The following is a 23,361-nucleotide window of genomic DNA, read 5'->3' as shown; positions in this document are numbered from 1 at the left end:
TTTCCTATTTCAATATTATACATTGAGAAACATACCCGATTATAACATCCTACTTTCATTTCGCCCTATTACAATTTATAACATTCTACTTTACAAAACTTCATATCCATATTGTATACGTGCACATGGGGAGATTCGTGAAGAAATGTATGCAAAAGAAGAAAAAATCAAGACCAAATGTCAAGAAATGCATGAAAAAATGGATGCAAAAGTTGTAGAAATTAAGGCCACATGTCAAGAAATGTGTGTGGAAATTGATGCAAAATATGAAGCAGTGTAAAAGACTTATACCACAATACAAAATATGAGAGGGGATTGAGAAAATCAAATGTGAATTAATGCTAAGCTTTCATTCCATAGTTTTGGTGTTTGAATATTAATGTTTGGTTTTTGATTATGTAATTTTAGAATTTTCAAATATATAATTTAGTCTTTTTCTTAATATCGTGCATTGTCCAACCAAAACTCAAACCATCATGGCTGAACTTTTTTTTCTTTTCTTTTGAGGTGAAAGGATGCATAAAAATATCATTTGTAACATCAATTATTCACATTAACCCTAACCTTAAACATCATCCTTTATCACTAAACATGATACGTAGCAAACGCACAAAGCTTCTTCCTGTTGCCTCCCCTCTTCTTTCTAAATAGAAGCTTCCTAAGCAACTCGGTACCTTTAAATTGCTTCTTCCATGGTACAACTAGCAAAGCTTGAGGTACCACACTTTTCACTCCAAATGAGCTACTGTAAGTGTTGCAATATGGCAGGTATGCATCTTTTGTTTCTGTAGCACTTATGAAGTCTTTAATCATGGGAGATCTTAAAACATCTTCCCTCTGAAAACCATCCTCTGCTGCCATATGATCCCGTAAAGATGAATGTTGACTCAACTCTGTTGTAATCTCTGATCCCTGCACAGTCACAGTCACAGTCACAGTCACAGTCACAGTCACAGTCTGAATTGACTATGGAACTTACAGTCTGAAGAAGCTTCATTTCTTGCTCAAGATCTTCTTTTATCTCTTTATTGCTGGAAACACTGCATAAAATATTCCAAAAATTAGGATTTTTTTTTTTTTTAATTCTGAAGATGAAAGAATATGAAAAAGAAAAGCATACCTCACGAGTTGAAGTTGTAGCTCAAGTAAAGTTGTTTCTAAACCTTCATATTGTTGATTTCTATCCTCCAACTCCATTTCTAAAACAAATACCCTCCGAAGAGCTTCTTTTATTTCAAATTTAGCATCAGAAAGTTGATGATCAAGATCAACATTCATTAATTTCACATTCTCAAACTGCTCCTCATTTCTTCTCTTCAACTCATTCACCCTTTCAACTTCCATTTCCAAAGACACAATTTTGTTTTCCAATTCCAAAATCTTTGCCTCATCAACTTTTTCTCCTTTCAAAATCCGGATTTCATTCTCTCTCTCACATAAACTTTCTTTAAGAATCCTGTTTTCTTCTTCCACTTCACTCAACTTCTTTATCATTAAACTCATACTTTTATCAACTGGTTTTGTCTTTCCATGTCGTGGGCCCCGCTTCTTTACTAACAAACGAAGCCTCTGGCGTTCGGCTTCTAGACTTGCAGTTTCTTGTTTTGCCACGTCAGCATTTAGGGTTCTCATCTTGAGATCTTTCTTGAGAACAAGATACTCTGAAGTTGCTTCGGAAATATGATTACTTACATCTTTGATTATTTCCTCTTTTTTAACAAGGGCTTTATTAAGCAAAGCATTTTCAAGGGTTAAGTCTGCTAGTTTTTTCCTTGTTTCTGTGTATTTTGATTCTAATCTCTTAAGTGCCCTCTCCAGGATTACTCTTTGATCTTGCTCTAGTTTTATACAACTCAATTGCTCCTTGCAATTCTTTAATGAAGCATTTAAGTGAACTAATCTCTCATATGCAGCTACATTATGTTGTAATGTGTCTTCTAGTTCTTGTTTCCATTTAGCCACTTCTGCTTCTGCCTTTTCCCTCCCTAAAAGAATCAAAATAATTCATGTAAGTTGAAGGATGAAGAAAATATGGAAATTAAATATAAATGAAATAAAGAAATTACAAGAGTCACCTGCTATGGCTTCTTGTGCTGCTTTCACATGTTCAGCCATGAGTTCATCTTTTGCATTACACTCACACACAAGACAAGCTACCTGTTCATGGAGGTTTTTCACAGTTTCTTCTAAAGCTGCCTTTTTATCATAGAGAAGATTCTGTATATAGAAGCAAAACAACCTTAAAAATCATTTCTTTTACTATTTTGACTTTTGAGACGATTAACTACAATAAATTCTTAATCTACCTCTTCTTCATTTCCTTTTACAAAAATTTCAGCTTCACTGTTGACAGCAACCAATCTTTTCCTATGAAGCCATGTTTTTTGGTCCATATTTTGGTCTGATCAACAGTCAACACATGAAAAATCAACATAAACAAATGAAAGTAACATAGTAATGGTATCACAGTTGCATATATAGCACAAACCAGAGGTAATGAAGTTGGATATCAAAGCGATTGAAACTTGCGTAGGATTATAGAATAATGTATTGAAGGGCAACATCTTGTCACCTCAGTTTATTTCAGAAAAAAGTTGTGTTTTACGTAAAATTAAACAATACATCTCCAAATTTTAATATGAGTGTTAATTTCCGAAAATGGAGTATGAATCAGTGATGATCTTTGATGCAGACTTTCACCCACAAATTGTCATTCCAAAACCGAGTAAAGAAAAGCTTGTTTTTATCATGAGAATGAGACAATACGTGAAAAGGTGGACGCTACAGCGCCCCCACCAATGCACCAAACGATCCCATGGCCAGATTAGAGGCAAATCATACCAACTCTAAAGCACGAAATGAGACCAACAGAATGGAACAATACGTAAACCCCCCAACAAAAATGCCATCTAAATCCAAGTAGAAAAGAAACCCCATGAAGCAAAAGTAGAAAATTAAACCTCGAAAAATGATGAAATTAGAAGCTCACCTAAGTGAAACCAGCTTAAATTAGAAGAACCCAGTTGATAGTAACGATCACTACCACTTTTTTTGCATGGCTATAAAGTGATCCAAGTTAGACGTTGGTTGCGGCATTTCATCGAACAGGTTGAAGGCAGTAAAGAGGTGGTGTCAGTGTGAATAATTTCTACTGAAAACAAATCCAACCCATAGAGATTGAGAGAGTGTGGAGTGTAGTCATGATCAAAATGGTTGAAGAAAAGCAAAAAAAGACACGGCAGTGGCAATGAAGCGGTGGTGAGGAGACAAGAGGGATAAAATTGGGCCAGCGACATGTCAGTTATGATAATGGAGATTTAACAGAACCGATTGATGAGTATCAAATGACTTGATGTACTGTGCATTACTACACTTGTATTCTAAACAGTACCATGCTCCAAAAACAAAAAACAAAAATAAAACATTTTTTTTTTATTTTTAATCAAGTTCTAAAAAGGCGCACCATACGCTCAAAAGCGCGTGATTACAATGTTTCGAAAACACGTTTTTCTTTATTGGACGTTATATTATTGAGTTTTTGCGTGTTTTTCTTTATCGGACGTTATATTATTGAGTTTTTGTTGGATAAAATTGCAAAAATGGTCCTGTATTTTTCAAAACTATGTGATTTTAGTCTAAAAAGTTTTGTGGTGCAAAAATGGTCTATTTTTGGATTTTTTTAGTGTTTTTGGTCCCTGTCAACTTGAAAAGACTATTATGCCTTTATATATATATATATATATATATATATATATATATATATATATATATATATATATATATATATATATTTATTTATTTTTTTATTTCTTCAAATGTTTTTAATTAATTAAGAATAAGAAAAGGTCCATCCACCCACCATATTCCTTTTCCCTTCCTCTGTCTACAACCTTCATAAAAAAAGCCTTCAACATCATCGACGTCTTCTGCACAAGCCTTCCACCGTCGGCAATCTCCCCCTTCACATCTCCCCTTCCCCTTCACCTGTCAACACCATCTCTTCCCATGCCACTCCCTTTGTGTGAGGAAACAAAAAAAACATTTTGTACTCTAAACTCCATATACCCCGATCTAAAACCAATAGAGGATGTTAATGGTGGTGGATCTAAAATCATGAAGCAAAATCGATTTACCATCATCTTCTTCGAAGTGCAGGTTTTAGATCAGAGGAAGGAGATGCAGAGTTGCAGGTTTCCTTTTCCCCATGGAAGGGACGAACTTAAACAAATGTATGGTCGGAATTGAACTCGCAAGAGAATATTCAGTTTGCTACAAATCAACATCACTCATGCCTAAGAAAAGAAGAAAGGGTGAAGTATAGGTGGAATCGAACTCACCGGAGAAGGGGGGGAGTATGGTCGGAATCGGACTCACCGAAGAAATAGAAAGGTTAGATCTAAAAACCATAGCTAGGTGATGGAGTTCGTTTATAGATCCCAAACAACCGGAGAGTAATGGTGTTGATCAATAGTGGCGGTGGTGATCGGAATGTGAAAGTCGGCTCAGACGAAGGGTCTCCAACAACTGTATATCAAGCAGCTCTGTTTCTTGAAGGATTAGCCCAATTTCTTGTTGGGATTCGAGATGGGAAATTGTTACAGGAATCAAATATTATAAATCAACACTCCATTGATTGTAAGTCTGGACATTATTCTTGAAGCTTGGATTTTTCATGGTATTTGGGACAATTTAATCTAAAATCTAGGTGGAGATGGAGGTAGTTGAAGGTGGTGGTGGCGGACGGTTGTGGCAGTCAGGATGGTCGTGAGGTGGGATTTTTTTTTTGGTGGAGACGACATGTTTGTGTTTCTTGAGAGAGAGATTGGTAGAAGTGATGAATTAGGTGGGGTGGGATGAGATTTCTTTTAGTTTTTTTAATTAAAATAATAATAATAATATATAAAAATAAATAAAAATAACTATTTTAGGGGCATATTTGTCATTTTAGGTGGGGTATTAACCAAAAGCACAACAAAATATTAACCATATGGACCAAAACCACACAAGGTATCCGAAATTGGACCACCGATGCATCACCAAACTTTTTTGGACCAAAACCACATAATTTTGACAACCACATGGACCATTTTTGCAATTTTGTCTTTTTGTTATTAGGGATTGATGTATTTTTAAAAAACTTGGTATGTTTTATATAAATTTATAATTGTGTGAATTTTTTTATATATATAAATTTTTTGCCTTAAGTCATGCCTTAAAAAACGTTATGATTCGATATGGCTCGTAAAACTTGAAGCTTAACAATACCGTCACGTTATGCCTCACGTCATTTATAACTTTTTTAATTTATGTTCTTTTATGATCAAATTTAATCATTAAAATTTTAACTATGTTTTTATTTGGTCACTTAAGTTTATTTAAGTATTAAAATGTCATATATAAAAACAATTACTTAAATAAAGTTAGAGCCTATTTGGTAATTTGTTAATGGTTCAATTCCTGAAGGAGTTTACGAAAGCTTAGGGGAGCAAGCTCTTATCCCTAAAGCTTCAATTATTTTGGGTTCATGATCTATAAGGAAGGTTTGGTGCAGGTAGACGTCACTCATTGTATAAAAATGGGTTGGTTAAAGTGGAGGGCAGCCTCGGTAGTTCTGTGTGACAAGAAGATACCATTGAAATTAAAGAGAATTTTTTACTGAGTAGTTATTAAGCATGCCATGACGTGTAGATTTGAATGTTAGTTGACCAAAAATGATAACAAAAAGGGTTAAAAGTAGCATAAATAAAAATGTGAAGATAGACTTTGATGGATATGATCTTGAATGTTGTGACAAAAAAAAAACCGTCTAAGGCATATTACAATGTGTTTAAACATAATTATCTTTTTTATATTATTCATAAGTACTCACTGATTTGTCCTTATTTCGTCATCTTTTAAATATTTAGAGGTGTTTGAGAGTTCATTTTGATTATTAAAAGAACTTTTAGACAAAACCACTTATGGTGGTAAAAAAAATATTTTTTAAAAAAAACGTTTTGATTAATTTTATGGTGAGAAAAAATCAATAAATTAATAAATTGTTTTTTAAAAAAAGTGTTTGTCTTAGTATAAGGGTATTTTAAGGCAATATTGATTTTTATAATTCAAAAAGTAATAAAAAGTTTAGAAAAACTACAAATTCTAACTTCTTAAAATCTAGTTTTTGAAAAGTCAAGAAGAAATTGTTTTAAAAGTCATTTTATTGTTGTCAAACACATTTTTTGACTTATTGACTTTTCAAAAAGCCAATAAATCATTAATTGTTTTGGGATGAAATCTCAAACACCTTCTTACCCTTTTAAAGATATTTCATAACACGGCATCATCTCTATGTCTTGTACCTTATATATATATATATATATATATATATATATATATATATATATATATATAAAAGAATGTTATTGTAAATGTGGAAAACATTCAAACCTAAGTGTATATAGTCAAACTCAATGTGTATAAACATGGTCAATAAAGCCTATCATCATACATCACCGTCTTCGATGGCAAAACTCGATATTGATTTTTTGAACGCATCTTATATGTGTCTCGTTACAGGACATACTAAGCCTTTATGACACCATGCATATAACGTTCTTTAAATCGACGCTCTGGCATGACATTCCTAACACCACCTCAGATCTCACGTCGCCTTAATTATTTCCCACCTCAAACACTACCTTCCCTGGCATAACATCTTAGGTTAATGAATATGGATGCCATTGGGCAAGGGTTTTCGATTTCTTTTTCCATTTTCTATATTTTGACAATTCTATAAATGTTGATCAATCCTAATTCAAATAACACATGATTTCTGATAGGTTCCAAAAAATTTGTGAGAGCTTTAAGGAGTCTAAAGTCTAATACTCCTCTAAGCACTTATATCTTGTTTTCAAGTTTACTTATGGAACAAAATGAAAAGGGTTTGGAAAGTAACTGACAAGGGATATCATCACTACATCATTCATCCACATTAAGTTCTTTCGTTTCCATAAAAGATGATAATTGTGGAATAATTAATAAATTACACGGATGGTCCTTGTGGTTTAGAGTAATTTGCGTGTTTGGTCCCTAACAATTTTTTTTTTTAATTTGGACCGTCCCTATTTTATAATTTTGTTGTACGTTTGGTCCTTATCCATTCTAAAAAGACTAATTTACTCTCATCCATTTCTTTTTTAATTAAAGTTTTATTTATTTTTTTCTTTATTATTTATTTAAGTATTATTTATAATTTAATAAAAAATAATTTTTCCACGCCTACTAAAAATGTCGGTCCAACTCTTATGTGTTTCTTTTTTTTTTAATTATTAAAAAAAATAGAAAACACACCCACACAATAATCTCCGGACCCCGTCGAAACTTTAAATAAAAATCAAATACACCCACCATCTCAAATAAATCTCTTCCGTTGATCATCAGATTTTAAGAACCTAAACCTAGACCACATCACTGGTGATACCTCCACCTCTTTTGTTACCCAACTCCGCCCCCTTTGCTGCCATATTATCGTTGGAGATTGTGTTAACAATTGTGGTCTCTCTCTCTCTCTCTCTTATGTAGTTGTTAGAACCCCAAAGAACACTAGATCAGTGGAACCCGACCACTGGTGGCATCATCATCATCGTCGATCGTGCCGACAACATCTGTAGCCCAACATCATCTCCCACGTTTTCTCCTCATCCATACCTTCCGCCTCCAGTACTATCTTCCTTAAAACCCTCTGATTTAAAGAAATCTATTCAGGTCGCTGGTGATGAGGGAAGAGGGATGAGATGTAATCGGCAGTGAAGATGAAGGTGGTCGGAGAAGATGACCGGACAAACACAAAAGCTTCTCATATTTCTTAAGAAATCTTGATACTTTTGCCAAATTTATCAAGAAATCAACCATGGTTGAATTGGGATTTTGTTCAGCAAAACCAAAAATATCAAGAAATCAAAAAACCCAAAAGCAAAATCATTTTATTCCATCTATGTCATCTTCGTGTTTTATCAACAAAACCAAAATGAGGGGTGAGGAGGTCGAAAGTTTCAGGTCCGATGTTGGTTTTAGTAGTGGATGATACCAGAATTTCATGTTTATTGGTGTTGTTTTCTTGCAACCGATGAGAGAGAGAGAGAGAGAGAGAGAGAGAGAGAATATATATTATCAGGTAAGAATGAGGAGGTAAGTAGACGAGGAGGCTGATGATGCTAGAGTCCAAACTTTGGTCTTGCATACAGATTGCCAAGAGACACCTCCTGGTCTTTCATACAAATGGGTCACCCCCTGGTCTTCCTAATATACATAAACCTAATGGGACGGAATTGGTGCCTTCGACCCATAGTATAGTGAGAAGATTCACCTCGACAGCTGAACTCACAATAAATCTCTGCCTGCTGATCCGCTTGAATTCCGCGCTCCTGAAGCTTCCCAAGAGAGTGAAGGTTCTGGATCTACAACTACAAAGTCACACCAAGCTTGATCACCAAGAATCACCTCCTTAAAATAACACCAAGAACCTTTCAAAATGACTTCCAAGCTCAAGAATACCCCACCAAGAGAATTAGGGTTTGAAATGAGGTTCTAAAGTCAGTGGAGGTTGAGAAATGAGAGAGCCTTGAGCTTATAAGGATGTTTAAATATTGCCCAAACCCTAAAAATTAGGGTTTGGCACTCTGCTAGTTAAGTTGGGCGTACCCACCCAGATACACGCTTTTCCTCCTTGCATGCATGGGACCAACTTGCAAATCTTTTCCATTAAGGACCATATCTGGCAATTATTCAAACAACCATAACTCCCTCGTCTTAAGTCTGTTTCCCGAACAGAAACCCAAATTCATAAAGCCCGCTGCCAATTTACCAAAAAACCCCTTGGTTCAAAACCCAACCCGAATACTCGAATCATCTACATTACATCACCCACGCTCAAAATGGTAACGATTTGGAATAGGACATTACACGACAGGGACCAAACGTGCAACAAAATTATAAAATAAGGACGGTCCGAGTTAAAAAAAAGTTTTTAGGGACCAAACATGCAGATTACCCTAAACCACAAGGACCATCCATGTAATTTACCCTTTTTTTTTATTTCACAAAAATAATGTTATTTTCACAAAATAACATTACTTTTAGTAAAAATATAACAAAATTTGCAAAGGAAATATATTGAACAAAAAAATCATGGAATTCATTCGTAAAATAAACAATTGAATATGTTGTTTTTTCAATAGTATTATCGTATTTCAATCGTACGAGACTTGAATCATACCCGTCAAACACTTTGACCGAACGAGACCACGTCAACATTGAATATTACTGGGTTCTGGGTTCTTGTAATTAGATTTTATGATATTTTTAAATAATAAATAAAATATTTAAAATCGTCAAACTCAATAAATATCTTGAACACGGAAAAGCGTAACAATTTGCCAAACCAACGTACCTATAGATCAGAAGATCGAAATAATAATTAAAAAAAAGGGGGAAAAAGATAAGGGCATAAAACCTAATTAAAACATTTTCCATCCGCCATCGATCCACAACTTTCGTTCTCGTAACCGTCTCGCTCCGATTCCAGCCTCCATCGCCATCACAGGGAGAGGATCTCGAGGAGAGGAGAGGGAATCTCGCCTCAAATCTTACGTACAACTGCCAAGAGATGGCGAACGAACAAGCGGTTCTACCGGCAGACGACACAGTTCGAGACGTCGCTGTCAATGCACCGGTTTCTGCATCTTCTTCATCATCGGTTTCTTCTGCTTCGGTTTTGACATCAGAGACTGTTTCGGATAATGCTAATAGCGGCAAGAATACGCCGAACACCATGTACGATGACGACGACGACGAAGAGGGGGATGTTTGCCGGATCTGCCGGAATCCGGGAGACGCCGATAATCCTCTACGGTATCCTTGTGCTTGTAGTGGTAGTATCAAGTTTGTTCATCAAGACTGCCTTCTCCAGTGGCTTAATCACAGCAACGCTCGGCAGTGCGAGGTTCTTTCTCTTTCGTTTGATTTGATGTTTGTTTAATGATTTTTCTTCTATGTGCAATTATTTTGTGTTTCATTTTTCTTTATAAACGAATCTGTTATTTTGTTAGCTGTCAAGCTTAGATGCAGGTGTAACCATAGATTACAATGATGCATATCAACAAGAAAAACCATTTCGATTCCATAGGTTATGGTCCAATGACTAGAAATTTTGTCATTTTGATATATGGTGGAACATTGTATTGATCATCAAATCACTGGAAAGTAGTTGGAGCTGCCTTTAAGGTCTTAATGGGTTGGAATTATGGCGGTGTTAATGTATACATGCTATCCATCTATAGGGCAACAGTGTCCTTTGATTCAATTATTATACGAACTGTACTTGAGACATCCTCCATGTGATTAGAACTCAGAAGGATTTAGGTTGGATTTATTATCCGTTGTATGTGATTTTAGGCTTTAGGTGAACAATCCTAGTGGTGTAGCCAAAGGAACCTATCTTGTGTGTTAATGGCATTCTACATATCATGCTCGCCAATCTTTTCCTTGCTCATTTATGATTTTTGGACATATTGACCATAGGAAAGAGATTGTTATGGACTTATGACATTGATAAACTAAGCAATGCTTGTTTTCTAAATTATATTAACCATCTATGAACACAAGTTTACAAAATAGCTTTGTAAAACAAAATTTAAACTGGTTTTCTGAACATGTATTGCAGGTTTGCAAACACCCATTTTCATTCTCACCAGTATATGCCGAAAACGCCCCTGCAAAGCTCCCATTCCAGGAGTTTGTAGTGGGAATGTCAATGAAAGCATGTCACGTATTACAGTTCTTTTTACGCCTCACCTTTGTACTTTCCGTATGGCTTGTAATCATACCCTTCATTACATTCTGGATATGGCGCTTCTCATTTGTCAGAACTTTCACTGAAGCCCAAAAACTCTTCCTAACCCACATCTCCACCACCATCATCCTCACTGACTGTCTCCATGGCTTCCTACTCTCTGCAAGCATTGTCTTCATATTCCTCGGTGCCACCTCACTCAGGGACTATTTTCGTCATTTACGAGAAATTGGAGGGCAGGATGGTAATGTTGATGATGAAGGAGATAGAAACGGGGCCCGTGCTGCTAGAAGACAAGCTCAACAACCGAACAGGAACGTTGTAGGTGATGATGTGGCTGCAGCACAGGGGATCGCAGGCGCTGGTCAGATAATTAGAAGAAATGCTGAAAATGTTGCTGCCAGGTGGGAAATGCAAGCAGCTCGTTTGGAAGCACATGTGGAACAAATGTTTGATGGTTTGGATGATGGAGAAGGTGCTGAAGATGTTCCCTTTGATGAACTTGTTGGCATGCAAGGACCTCTTTTTCATTTGGTTGAAAATGCATTTACTGTAAGTATTATACTATTATAATTATAGCAATTAGTTCATATGTTTTTGTTTTTTAATATTTGTTGTTTTCTTTTTTTTAGGTTCTTGCTAGCAACATGATATTTCTTGGTGTTATGATACTTGTCCCTTTCCACCTCGGACGATTTATACTCCATCATTTATCATGGCTTTTATCATCTGCTACAACCCCGATGTTAATGACGGTTGTACCCCTCACAGAACAAGCACTTTCTCTAGCGAATATCACGTTGAAAAACACTTTGACTGCAGTTGCAAATCTGACATCTGATCACAGCCACAGCTCAGAGATTATACAAACGAATGTCACTACTCCCTTTTCACCTGATAATATTCTAGAAACAACATCCGCCACGTCATCATGGGTGTCTGATGTCACAACACTTGCTGTCGGCTATATCTTTGTTTTCTCTCTTATAGTTTTCTACTTTGCAACTGTGGCGCTTATTAGGTACACGAAAGGGGAGCCTTTGATCATGGGAAGGTTTTATGGAATTGCTTCGGTTCTAGAAACAATCCCTTCTCTTTTTAAACAGTTTGTGACAGCTGTCAAACATTTGATGACTATGATAAAAGTCGCGTTCCTTTTGGTAGTTGAGTTAGGGGTTTTCCCTCTCATGTGTGGGTGGTGGCTGGATTTTTGTACTTTGAAAATGTTTGGAAAGTCAATCGGTCAACGGGTTGACTTTTTCTCAGTCTCTCCATTGGCAAGCTCGTTGATTCATTGGGCCGTAGGAATCGTGTACATGTTACAGATATCCATATTCGTCAGCCTTCTCAGAGGGGTGGGTATATATGTCTGATTCCAAAATCTAATAGTGTAAATGTAATTACCATTCTGCCCTTGCGATTAACATGTTATTTGTTCAGGTTTTACGCCATGGAGTTTTATATTTTCTGCGTGATCCGGCTGATCCTAATTACAACCCGTTTAGAGATCTGATCGATGATCCGGTTCACAAACATGCGCGTAGGGTTCTTTTGTCAGTTGCGGTTTATGGAAGCTTAATAGTAATGCTTGTATTTCTACCAGTTAAACTTGCCATGAGAATGGCTCCTAACATCTTTCCTCTTGATATCACGTAAGAAACATTTTTTTTAAAATTTTTTGTATTGTTTGCTCTGCTTATTTTGCTTATATGAACTTCTTTTTTTTTGGTATTGTAGAGTGTCGGACCCGTTTACTGAGATCCCAGCCAACATGCTTCTGTTTCAAATATGCATTCCATTTGCTATTGAGCATTTTAAGCTTCGGGCAACGATTAAATCGCTTCTACATTATTGGTTTACTGGAGTGGGTTGGGCACTTGGGCTGACCGAGTTCTTACTGCCTGGACCTGAATATCAACCTGCAGCAGCAAATGGAAATCGGGATCCAGTAAGGCAGGATCTGGCCATAGTTGGACATGTGGCTCCTCCTCCCATGGATAATAATGTTAATCCTCCAGAAGCTGATGTTGATGAACGAACTGATTCAGAGTAAGGGGTTGTTTCTTTTTTACTCAATCAACTTAATGGGTTAAGCACTTAATCTGGACATGGTTATCTAATATTAATAATTTTCTTCACTTTTTTAGGAGGTATGGATTTGTGATCTGCATTGTGTTGCTTTTATTGGCGGCTTGGATGACGCTTTTGATCTTCAATTCCGCATTAATTGTGATCCCCATCTCACTTGGACGTGCCTTGTTTAACGCAGTCCCACTTCTCCCAATCACACATGGCATCAAATGCAATGGTAATAGTTAAAAAAACATTTTCTTTATTTTTTAAAATCATTATATATTAATCAACAATTCAACATTCAACAATTTGTTTCAGATCTATACGCCTTCATTATCGGAAGTTACGTGATCTCAACCGGACTAGCCGGTGCCCGATATGCCATTGACCAAATCAAAACAAAGCGAGCCACAGTTTTACTAGGTCAAATCTGGAAATGGTGCTCCATTGTTGTCAAGAGCTGTATACTACTATCGATATGGGTAAAAAATAATATATTTTATGTTTTATCTTATTTGGAAATTTCTCTTTTTCCGTTTTTTCAGTTTGGTTTTCATTTTCCAGATCTTTGTGATCCCGGTGATGATCGGGCTACTGTTTGAGCTTCTGGTGATTGTACCAATGCGGGTCCCGGTAGACGAAAGCCCGGTTTTCTTATTGTACCAAGACTGGGCTTTTGGGCTAATCTTCCTTAAAATCTGGACACAGTTGGTGATGCTGGACCAGATGGCGCCACTGGTGGACGACAGCTGGCGGGTGAAATTCGAGAGGGTGAGAGAAAACGGGTTCTCTCGGCTGCAGGGAGTTTGGGTGCTGCGGGAGATTGTGATCCCGATTGTGATGAAGCTGCTAACGGCTCTGTGTTTCCCTTACGTGTTGGCACGAGGGGTATTTCCGGTATTTGGGTACCCGTTGGTGGTGAACTCGGCTGTTTACAGGTTTGCATGGGTGGGGTGTTTGAGTTTTAGTTTGGTGTGTTATTGTGGGAAGAGGTTTCATGTGTGGGTGAGGAATTTACATAATTCCATAAGGGATGATCGGTATTTGATTGGGAGAAGACTTCATAACTTTGGGGAAGAGACAGAGAGACAAGATGATGAGTTGTTGGTTGGTAATGGTGAGATGGGTAGTGAAGGTGATGATGTAGTAGGATTGAGGCATAGGGTTAGGGGGGGAAATGTTGTACCCCTGGAGGCTGGAGGGGGAGTGTTTGTGTAAATACTAAATATATATTATTTGTAGGGAGATTGTTAAGTAAGTATATAGAAGAAGAAAAAGAAGAAGAAGAAGAAGAAGAAGAAGCAGTGTGGTAATTGGCAAAAGGTAAAAGTGAGTCGTCATCATATCGTATTATCATGGCTGTCTGATCAATGTTTGTTGACACAAATATATATGACATGTGTTGCATCATCAGATGAGATGCATACTGATGGGACTTTTTAGGATGATAGACTTGTTTCATGTTATAATCTGTAACATTTGAATTGTTAAATCCGTGGGATTTGATTCTTGAGTCAAGCTAAAAGTTTGCTAATGAAGTTTTAGTGCGACTAAGGAGAATATGGTTCAAAAAGTATGAAGACTATGGATACTACTAAAACTAGTTATTCACATAATTAAGTACATGCCAACTCCTTTATATTGCCTTAATTTGATATATCCACTCCTCTTAAAAGCCAACTCCTTTATGCGTAACTTCAAACTATTGTCTTATTTATTTCTTCATTGATCTATCTGTGTCCCATTCCATTGACTGTAATAGTCTCCACCTTCCTTCTTGTAGACTTGTAGTTGTCGTAAGTCTCTTTTGATGTCTAATAGATAATTTGTAATTTGATTGCCATTAATGTTTAGTACATATTGATGTGTTTGTTGTTCTTACTGCACGTTGTAATTTCTGTTCTGCATCCTAGTTAGTGGTCATCTACATAAGGCAACATACTTATGTAGTTAGGAGGGTGGAGTTGTTCACGATCTACAGTGCGAGTAGAGCCCTCATGAGAAGGAAGTGAGAATATCAAATGAGGTTAGACATGAATGAGTTGGCTCTTACATGTTTTCATGACCTCATATTAAATTGTGTAGATGCTTAAAAACAAGATATTGAAGAAGTATATGAGTTTTCTAGGTCCTGGTGTCCTTTTTATCTATTTGTGCTTTATGTACAATATTACATTTTTATTCCTGTGTGGTTGTGCCTTCCTCACTTTCAGCTCTTTGCTCTTCTCCCCAAGAGAGTGAGGAGAGTAGAACGAAGAGTTTTGAGGTTTAAATACTGTTAATGAAGGGATATGGATCGTGATTTCTCTCTTATTCTTTCACTTTACTTATTCCCCCATTACTCTTTAAGCAGGGTAATCAAGGTGATACGAAGATTGACATCTATAGTGAGGCTTTGAAGAGCAGATATATTGGTTTAGTGATGACCCATTTGATAGTGGTAGTAATTGTGACTTGTAGAACTAGGTTTTGGCATCTATGAGTTGGGAAGAATTAAGAAAGAGGACTCATGGGCATTCCAATTAGACATGCACAAATAGACCAGTAATGAAAAAGATCAAGACTAAAACACCAAGATTGAACTGGTCTAAAACAAGACTAGACCAAGACTGAACCGGAAAAAGAATGGTTCAAAAAAATAAATGCCGAAACCGGTCAAGAAAAAACTAAACTGTTCTGATACAGGTCCAAGATTGCTTTTGTTCACCTCTAGTTTTAATTTGTAGAAAGCCCACTAAAGATATTTTTGTGAAGGGTAAATCGTAAATGCACATGTAATTACTATCATGAACGGACCATTCCGTTAAGGATTGTCCTAAGTTTCGCAACGAGAATGATAAGAAGGATAGTTTGTTGATTTGTTTAACCTAGAGATAGCTGGTAAACATACAAAAAATTAGTTTGTTACTTAAAAAAAATAAAATGCCCGTTGTTTGCAACTTGAAGACAAACATTAAATTACTTTCCAAAAAACAGTAATAATGTTTTTTACAAATCCAAAATGGGACCATATGGATCGTTTTGTCAAATGGCTTAGAAGTTGGTTACAAATAGAAACTCAATTTTTCAATGGTCAAAACCATCATTTATCATGTCATAGATACCAATTTGCTTTCGGTATTTCAAAAATTAGTATATAGTTGAAACTTTAGTAATTAGGTAATGCTTAATATGGGAACCGGATGAGATAGAACTAGATTTGACATAACAAGTCTCATCAGGACATTTATTAAAACCATGACACGACAGAAAGCAATGTTAAAAGTTACAAATTGTTCTCTCTCTCATGTAGCTTCATCGTCATCCATGAGTTACTTCATCATGTTCTTTGTCCCTCTCTTATCCACGACCATTGTATGTATCAACGAAACGAACCTCTCTCTATACCCTTTTCTTGTAGTGCTTCTACTATTTTCAACAGTTGGGGAAACGAGATATTTTAGACGACCGATTAATTTGTAAATTTCAATGCTATGCCTAAAGAACTGTTAATTTCACTTCTATGCATAAAGAACTGTAAATTTCTATTTTAGACATCAATTTAATGGCAATTAATAGTCGCATGCCTTCATATTTTTGCATCAAAATCATTGATTGATCACCACAAATACACTTGATCCATCGATGATTGAATTATTTTTATATGTTTTCCTTGAACCAAATAAAGAAGGATAGCAAGAGGAAATTTTCAGCAGCATATACACGTTTGTGTCAATCGAAGTTAGGTTGGAGTTTTGGTGTTGGTGTGCATAAACCGTGACCACTCTTATTATATTCTACAAGCATCATTTTTTGATAAAAGAATATCCACTGTTTTTATACATGAATGCAAAGATGTCATAAACTATCACCACAAAACGAGTAGAGAATATGGGGAAAATGAAGAGGTCGTTTGGAGGGTGGATGAGAGTGGGGCTAGGGTGTTTTTGGTCATTTTGCTTCTTATTTCATTGTGTTCCAACTTTTTGAGGGGTGTTTGGGATTCCTTTTAGAATAATTTTTAGCTTTTAACTTTCCAAAAAAAAAAAAAAAAAAAGTATTTGGATAATTTAAAAGTTTTTTTGAAAATGACTTTTGGCATAGAAGAAAATGAGAGATTTTTAAAAGTCACAAAACTTTGATTTTTCATGACTTTTTGTTGTTTGACATGTAAAAGTTAAACCAAAAGTCATTTTGCTAATCCAAACCTATTTTAAAAAACTTTTGCAAAAAGTCATTTTACAAAAAATCAATTTACAAAAAGGACTTTTGATGTTCAAAAATAATCTCAAACACCCCTAAATCAAATTAATTTTGGAGAATTAGTGCCTTTGGTCTTGGTCAACGACCCCCTTTTGTCACGGTCTCCTCCATGCCAAATGTTAGTTGAAAAAGCCTTGTTATGTTCATTATGTACCAAATGCAACTTTAGTAACTAAATACCAATATATCATATGATAAAAGTAAGATCAATTCAGTTCTTCAAAATGGATAACACCACATCTTATTGAATCGTCGCACTTGGAGTCCAAACATCACTTAAATGGCCTAAACATTGAAGCAATTAGTTAAGCATAACTATTTAATTATAAAGTTGGGGCTAGCCCACTTGGCTAACATGGTGGTTTAAACTAACAACTAACTAGGAGGTCTTCGGTTCAATCCCAAGGAGAGGAGAAAAATATATAATTATTTACCGTTTCAAAAAAAAAAAAAAACTATGTAATTATAAGTATCCATCAGCTAATGTTTTAAGGCAATTTTCAATAATCTTAAATATCTAAACCTCTACAATTTTCTCTCTCTCTCTCTCTCTCTATATATATATATATATATATATATATATATATATATATATATATATATATATATATATATATATATATATTAGGTTCAAATGTTTACAACAAGTATTGTGTGCATGGATGCACCAATCACAATTTAGCAAATTATTAATTATTTTATTTAATATGTGAGGGTAATTATGTAATCTTTCATTTTAATTCTTTATTTAGTCTGATTCTTATCCCTTTATATTAGGCAATGATTTATGATTGATTTAGTTATCATTAATTTAATTTTCTTTATATACTCGATGTAAATGTCCCCCCCCCCCCCCAACACAATTGTCGATTCCATTAGCTGCTGATCAATTTGTTTTACACAATCGATGGATGTTCATACTGGAAATCGGAACCAGGTATTCATACATTATTAACAACATCTGTCTATGATAATGAAGATATTTTTTAAACGTCCCCCACACACTCTTTTACTGTTTTTACATATACATATGTATCAAATCTGATAATCTTCCAGGAAAATGAAGATCAAAATCCCGGGAAGGATCTGGGTAATGTCAATGATCCCAAGAATCCGGTGAATGAAGTTGTGAAGAAAAAAAGAAGATGTAAAATATGCTTTGGATTTGGTCATGATAGTAGGAACTGTCCTTTTGGATTGAAGAGAGCATAGAACTACAAGAAATTCATCAAATTCGTCGTTTTTATATATTATTTAGTTTGATTTCAGTAAAATAAAAGTTTGTTTTTGATGAATTATATGGTATTATTAAGTTTCAGTTCAGTGTAATAAATTTATCGTTTGATGAATTCTAGGTGTTTTTCTTTAATTATTATGTTTACAACTAATAAGATGTTTGTGTTTTTCTAGTATATTTATGTTTTATAGGATCATACAGTTTATCATTCCAACAGAATGTCAGAGTAAAACACTACAGTTCTCATTCCAACATAATGTCAAAAAATAACGTTCATTATATTTCATACTATATGTTTGATGTTTCATAAAATCAAAACACATAATGTCAAAAAATAAAAATTGTAAACAATGAGCAATACAAATAATTGAACTTAAACAATTTAAGAGTTAATTGTCTTGTAACATCCGGATTCCCAGGTATCCTATTTTAAGTATTTTATATTGAGTTTTAGAGGGGGGACTCGGCGAGTAGGCGCCCATACTCGTCGAGTTGGATCGCGATGTGTTGGCCTGATTTAATGAAGGACTCGGCGAGTCCATTCGTGGACTCAGCGAGTCCACGCTGTTTAATGTAACCCTAATTCCTCGGGTTTGGGACCTATTTAAGGACCCTTATAGCCACCATTTGCGGCTACCAGACCCTTGAGAGAAACCTTAATAGTGCTTGAGCGTTTGAGAGAGAGAAGAAGCCATTATTGGACCTTTGTGGGTTGATTTTGCAAGAAGAAGTTGATTCCAGCTTAGAGGAGGCCAAGGAGGTTGCACATCTGTGGTTTTCAAGCAAAGGGCATCATCTTTGAGGTAGCATATCGATCCTCTTTCTGTTTTGATAAAGAATCCTTGGATCTAGGGTTTTCTATACCCTTTATTGGGATGATTTGTTGGAGATATGGTCCCTTATCATGTTTAGGCTTCAGATTTGGACCAATAGTGGTCCAGAGGACCTTATCCATCTTGCTTTATGATGAGATATGAAAGAAATGGACTTAGGATGTTGTATTTGGGGCTAAATCATCAAGTAGAGTCATTTGGACGTTGCATGAGTATCAAGTTCGAACCTTTACGTGTTTATTGAGCTTGGGAAGGTTAGATCTATGGATTAGAGGAACAGATCTGACCTCAGAAGGTCATTTGAGTGTGAGCATGGAATGAACTCGCCGAGTCCATGAGCAGACTCGACGAGTCGAGTCGGGTTGCCCCGTGACTCGCGAACTATGACGACTCGTGGAGTATAAGGTTGACTCAGCGAGTCAAGGGAGGACCAGGGGCGTAGAGGGCAGGCGTGTACTCGCCGAGTCACCTTAGTGCACTCGGCAAGTCGGGTCAAAGTTGACCATTGACTTTCGTTGACCTTAGGGTTCTGGTCAAGGCTGATTCAGGAGAGTCCAGGGAAGGGTAGAATGGCCTTCTACCCAGTCTGTAGAGATGAGATCATGAGAGAGTATTGATCGGGAATGTTATTTGAATAATAGGAGGAGGCTAAGTCGGGACGTTGGGCACGAGAGGTTATCCGACTTCATTGAGGTGAGTCTTCTCACTATACTGTACCTGGAAGGGTACCTATGTGTGACCGGAAGGTCTTGTATGCTATGATGTATGTGCTATATGCGGTTATGTGATATGTATGTGTTATGTATGCTATGAATGATAAGGACCGGAAGGTCAAGATGATATGTATGTATGTGCTATGTATGTTACGTATGGTAAGGACCGGAAGGTCGAGATGATATGGGCCGGAAGGTCAAGAGGGTACGGACCGGAAGGTCTACCAGGATTTGGGACGGAAGTCCCCTGAGACACACAGATCGGAAGATCCTACAGAGTTGTGGCCTGGAAAGGCATATGTGGGGTATGTGGTATTTTGGGGAACTCACTAAGCGTTTATGCTTACAGTTGTTGTGTGATGTGTTTCAGGTACTAGCGAGGATCGCGGGAAGGCGCCGGCATGATCCGTACACACTTATGGAGTTTATGATATCGAGATCTTGGGACATGTTTTGTTATGTTACAGTGGACACATTATGTTTTTATGATTATCGTGTGAATGAATGTATGTTTTTAAATGAAAAATTGTTTTGAAAAAAAATTACGTTGTTACAAGTTGGTATCAGAGCCTTGGTTTGAGGGATTCGGGTGCATCTTCGGATGAATCTGAACTCAAACTGAGGAATTAAGGAAGTTTTTCATAAAATAAACAATTTTTCTAAAAGAGTAAAAGATTTTGAGAAAGGCAGAAGGAAGCAGTGTGTACGATCAGCCAGCGCCCGAACGGTGATTTCCCAAAATACCCTTACATTATGTGTTATGAGACATGTTATGATATGATATGCATGATAGAGTTGGCTAGGTATTCATATTAGGACTAGAGTGGCCTGATTTTGTGATGCCTTAGCCTATGAAGGATTTTGCTGTTATGTGATGCTTGAGTGCGAGTAGGTAGCAGTGAGGAGCTTATGAGAGGTCTACCGAAGGGTAGCCTATGCCAGTGAGATATAGAGTACTTGTGATTTGGGATCCAAGGAGGAGGACTTAGGGTGAATACTGATGCGGTGTGGACGGTAGTATAGGGCCCGTACTACAGAAGACACCGGAGCAATGCGCACTCTAAGTAAGAATCCATTGGGTACCAAGGAACAAGTAGGGTTGAGTTATCGAGTGCGAGTATGCTCGAGCGAGTCTCTGATATCCTTATGTTGTATTTCAGAGACATCATGGTTGGGACACGCCACAGACCTGAGTCGAGCGGCGTGAGTGACGAGGAGCTTCGTCAGATGATCCACGATGAGGTGGCGGCAGCGATCAGGGCCGAGATTCCGGAGATGTTTGGGTCTATCAAGACCACACTGCTTGAGACTTTCGATGAGCGGTACGCCGCAGTGACTGAGGCTGCTGCTGCTGCAGCTACTGCAGCTGTGGCTGCTGCCAGACCTCAGGGAGGTGACTCGTTGTTGCTTCAAGAGTTCAGCAACACGAAGCCACCAGAGTTTGATGGGACGCAGGATCCGATCGCTGCGATGAGATGGATTGCTGATATCGAGGGATGCTTCTACACGTGTTCATGTCCGGAGCATCTGAGGGTACGGTTCGCATTGAACCAGCTTCGCTTGGGAGCGAAGGACTGGTGGAAGTTCGTGACGACGAGCTTCACTCTTGCAGAGATTTCAGCGGTGACATGGGAGAGGTTCACCACCATGTTCAGAGACGAGTATGTTCCCCCGGTGGAGAGGGAACGGTTGGTACAGGAGTTCTTGACCCTCAAGCAGGGTACTGATTCGGTTACTGTGGTTACGAGGAAGTTTCATGAGAGGGCGGTGTTCTGCCCTGAGCAGGTGTCTACTGAGCAGGCACGTATGAGCCGGTATTTGGGCGTTTTGAGGAGGGATATACGGGAGTTCGTGTCGAACTCGACTTACCGGACATTTGCTGAGCTTCAGGCAAATGCCCGGAAGAGGGAGATTGAGTTGGAGACTCATGCCAGGGAGGAGGCCGAGTCTCAGAGGATAGATCGGCGGACGGCACAGTCTCATCCGGCAGCCAAGCGGGCCAAGTCCGCTGATACGAGATCTGGAGTCCAGAAGGGCCGCACTTGCGGAAAGTGCGGCAAGGGACATGATGGGGTCTGTCGATCGGGTGCTTGCTACAAATGTGGCAAGGAGGGGCATATCGCCAAGGATTGCCCCAAGGGATTTATGGTTTTCTTTCATTGCAACCAGACTGGCCATCGGAAGGCCGAGTGCCCGCAGTTACATCAGGGATCAGCACAGGGATCTGCCCCTGCTGCTAGGGTTACCGAGGTTCGGCCAGTGAAGGCCGAGGCACCGAAGGTTCGTGGGAGAGCTTTCCAATTGACAGCGGAGGAGGTCCGCGCAGCGCCCGATGTTGTGGCTGGTACTTTTCTTGTGAGTTCTGTACCTGCCTTAGTGTTATTTGACTCCGGTGCGAGTCGATCGTTTGTGTCGATAACGTTTAGTCGGCACATCAGTAGCAGGCGAGAGGCGTTGAGTCGACCTCTGCGAGTTTCCATAGCTGACGAGCGAGCGGTGTATGCTATGGAGGTGATACGAGGATGTGTACTCGAGATCTTCGGTGTTGAGTTCCCGATAGATCTGGTCCCGATAGCGATGGGGGACGTGTGTGTCATAGTGGGCATGGATTGGTTGAGCCGATTTGGGGCTGTGATAGACTGCGAGCGACAGTTGGTGACGATACGAGACCCTAGTGGGGGAGTACTTACGGTGTACGACGAGGGTACCCGATGTGGGTCAGCGTTCTGTTCAGCTACCAGAGCGAGACAGAGTTTACAGCAGGGCTGCAGCGGGTTTGTAGCCTATGTGTTGGACACACGAGAGGCCGCTGGGAGGCCGAGTTCGGTGGATGACGTTCCGATAGTGCGCGAGTTCCCGGATGTTTTTCCCGAGGAGTTGCCGGGGGTGCCTCCCGAGAGGCAGGTAGAGTTCCGCATTGATTTGGTTCCGGGGGCAGCACCTATCGCCAAGGCGCCTTATCGCCTTGCGCCGCCAGAGATGCAGGAGTTATCCTCGCAGCTTCAGGAGCTGCTGGGGAAGGGGTTTATTCGACCGAGTAGCTCGCCATGGGGAGCGCCGATCCTTTTTATCAAGAAAAAGGATGGTTCACACCGGATGTGTATTGATTACCGGGAGTTGAACAAGCTGACGGTCAAGAACCGTTATCCATTACCGAGGATCGACGATTTGTTCGATCAGTTGCAGGAAGCGTCTTGGTTCTCCAAGATTGATCTGAGGTCTGGATATCATCAGATGAGAGTGCGTGATGAGGATATCCAGAAGACGGCGTTCAGGACTCGTTATGGGCATTACGAGTTTGTGGTGATGCCTTTCGGGCTCACCAATGCACCAGCAGCGTTCATGGATCTCATGAACAGGGTGTGTAGACCGATGTTGGATCGTTCGGTGATCGTGTTCATCGACGATATACTGGTGTATTCGAGATCTAGA

The 23,361-nt window shown here is 38.2% G+C and overlaps 2 protein-coding genes across 3 annotated transcripts; one reads left to right on the top strand and one right to left on the bottom strand.

Moving 5' to 3' along the window:
• Positions 1-460: 460 nt before the first annotated feature.
• Positions 461-3,418, bottom strand: LOC145117769 (uncharacterized). 2 transcript variants are annotated; one of them, XM_079054085.1, is made up of 7 exons: positions 2,990-3,418; positions 2,489-2,909; positions 2,307-2,401; positions 2,076-2,217; positions 1,121-1,985; positions 980-1,040; positions 461-912 (listed from the first exon to the last, which is right to left on the bottom strand). In XM_079054085.1, exons 2-7 carry the CDS (start codon positions 2,562-2,564, stop codon positions 586-588), a joined length of 1,566 nt encoding a protein of 521 aa, XP_078910211.1. In that variant the 5' UTR covers positions 2,565-2,909; positions 2,990-3,418; the 3' UTR covers positions 461-585. The 2 variants fall into 2 exon arrangements, with proteins under 2 accessions (XP_078910211.1, XP_078910212.1); XM_079054086.1 differs by lacking the exon at positions 2,489-2,909 and having other exon boundaries at positions 462-912; positions 2,990-3,416.
• A 6,031-nt stretch (positions 3,419-9,449) lies between these two features.
• Positions 9,450-14,442, top strand: LOC145115474 (putative E3 ubiquitin ligase SUD1). Its single transcript, XM_079051766.1, has 8 exons — positions 9,450-9,982; positions 10,703-11,383; positions 11,464-12,186; positions 12,272-12,483; positions 12,569-12,880; positions 12,979-13,139; positions 13,223-13,386; positions 13,469-14,442. The coding sequence occupies exons 1-8, from the start codon at positions 9,647-9,649 to the stop codon at positions 14,120-14,122; spliced, it is 3,243 nt and encodes a 1,080-aa protein (XP_078907892.1). The 5' UTR covers positions 9,450-9,646; the 3' UTR covers positions 14,123-14,442.
• The last annotated feature ends 8,919 nt before the right edge of the window (positions 14,443-23,361 follow it).

This window comes from Lactuca virosa, chromosome 5, assembly GCF_052849685.1.
Source record: "Lactuca virosa cultivar CGN04683 chromosome 5, Lactuca_virosa_CGN04683_v6, whole genome shotgun sequence".
Lineage (NCBI taxonomy): Eukaryota > Viridiplantae > Streptophyta > Magnoliopsida > Asterales > Asteraceae > Lactuca > Lactuca virosa.
Note: the sequence above shows the minus strand (reverse complement) of the source record. Positions and strands in the feature narration are given on the sequence as shown.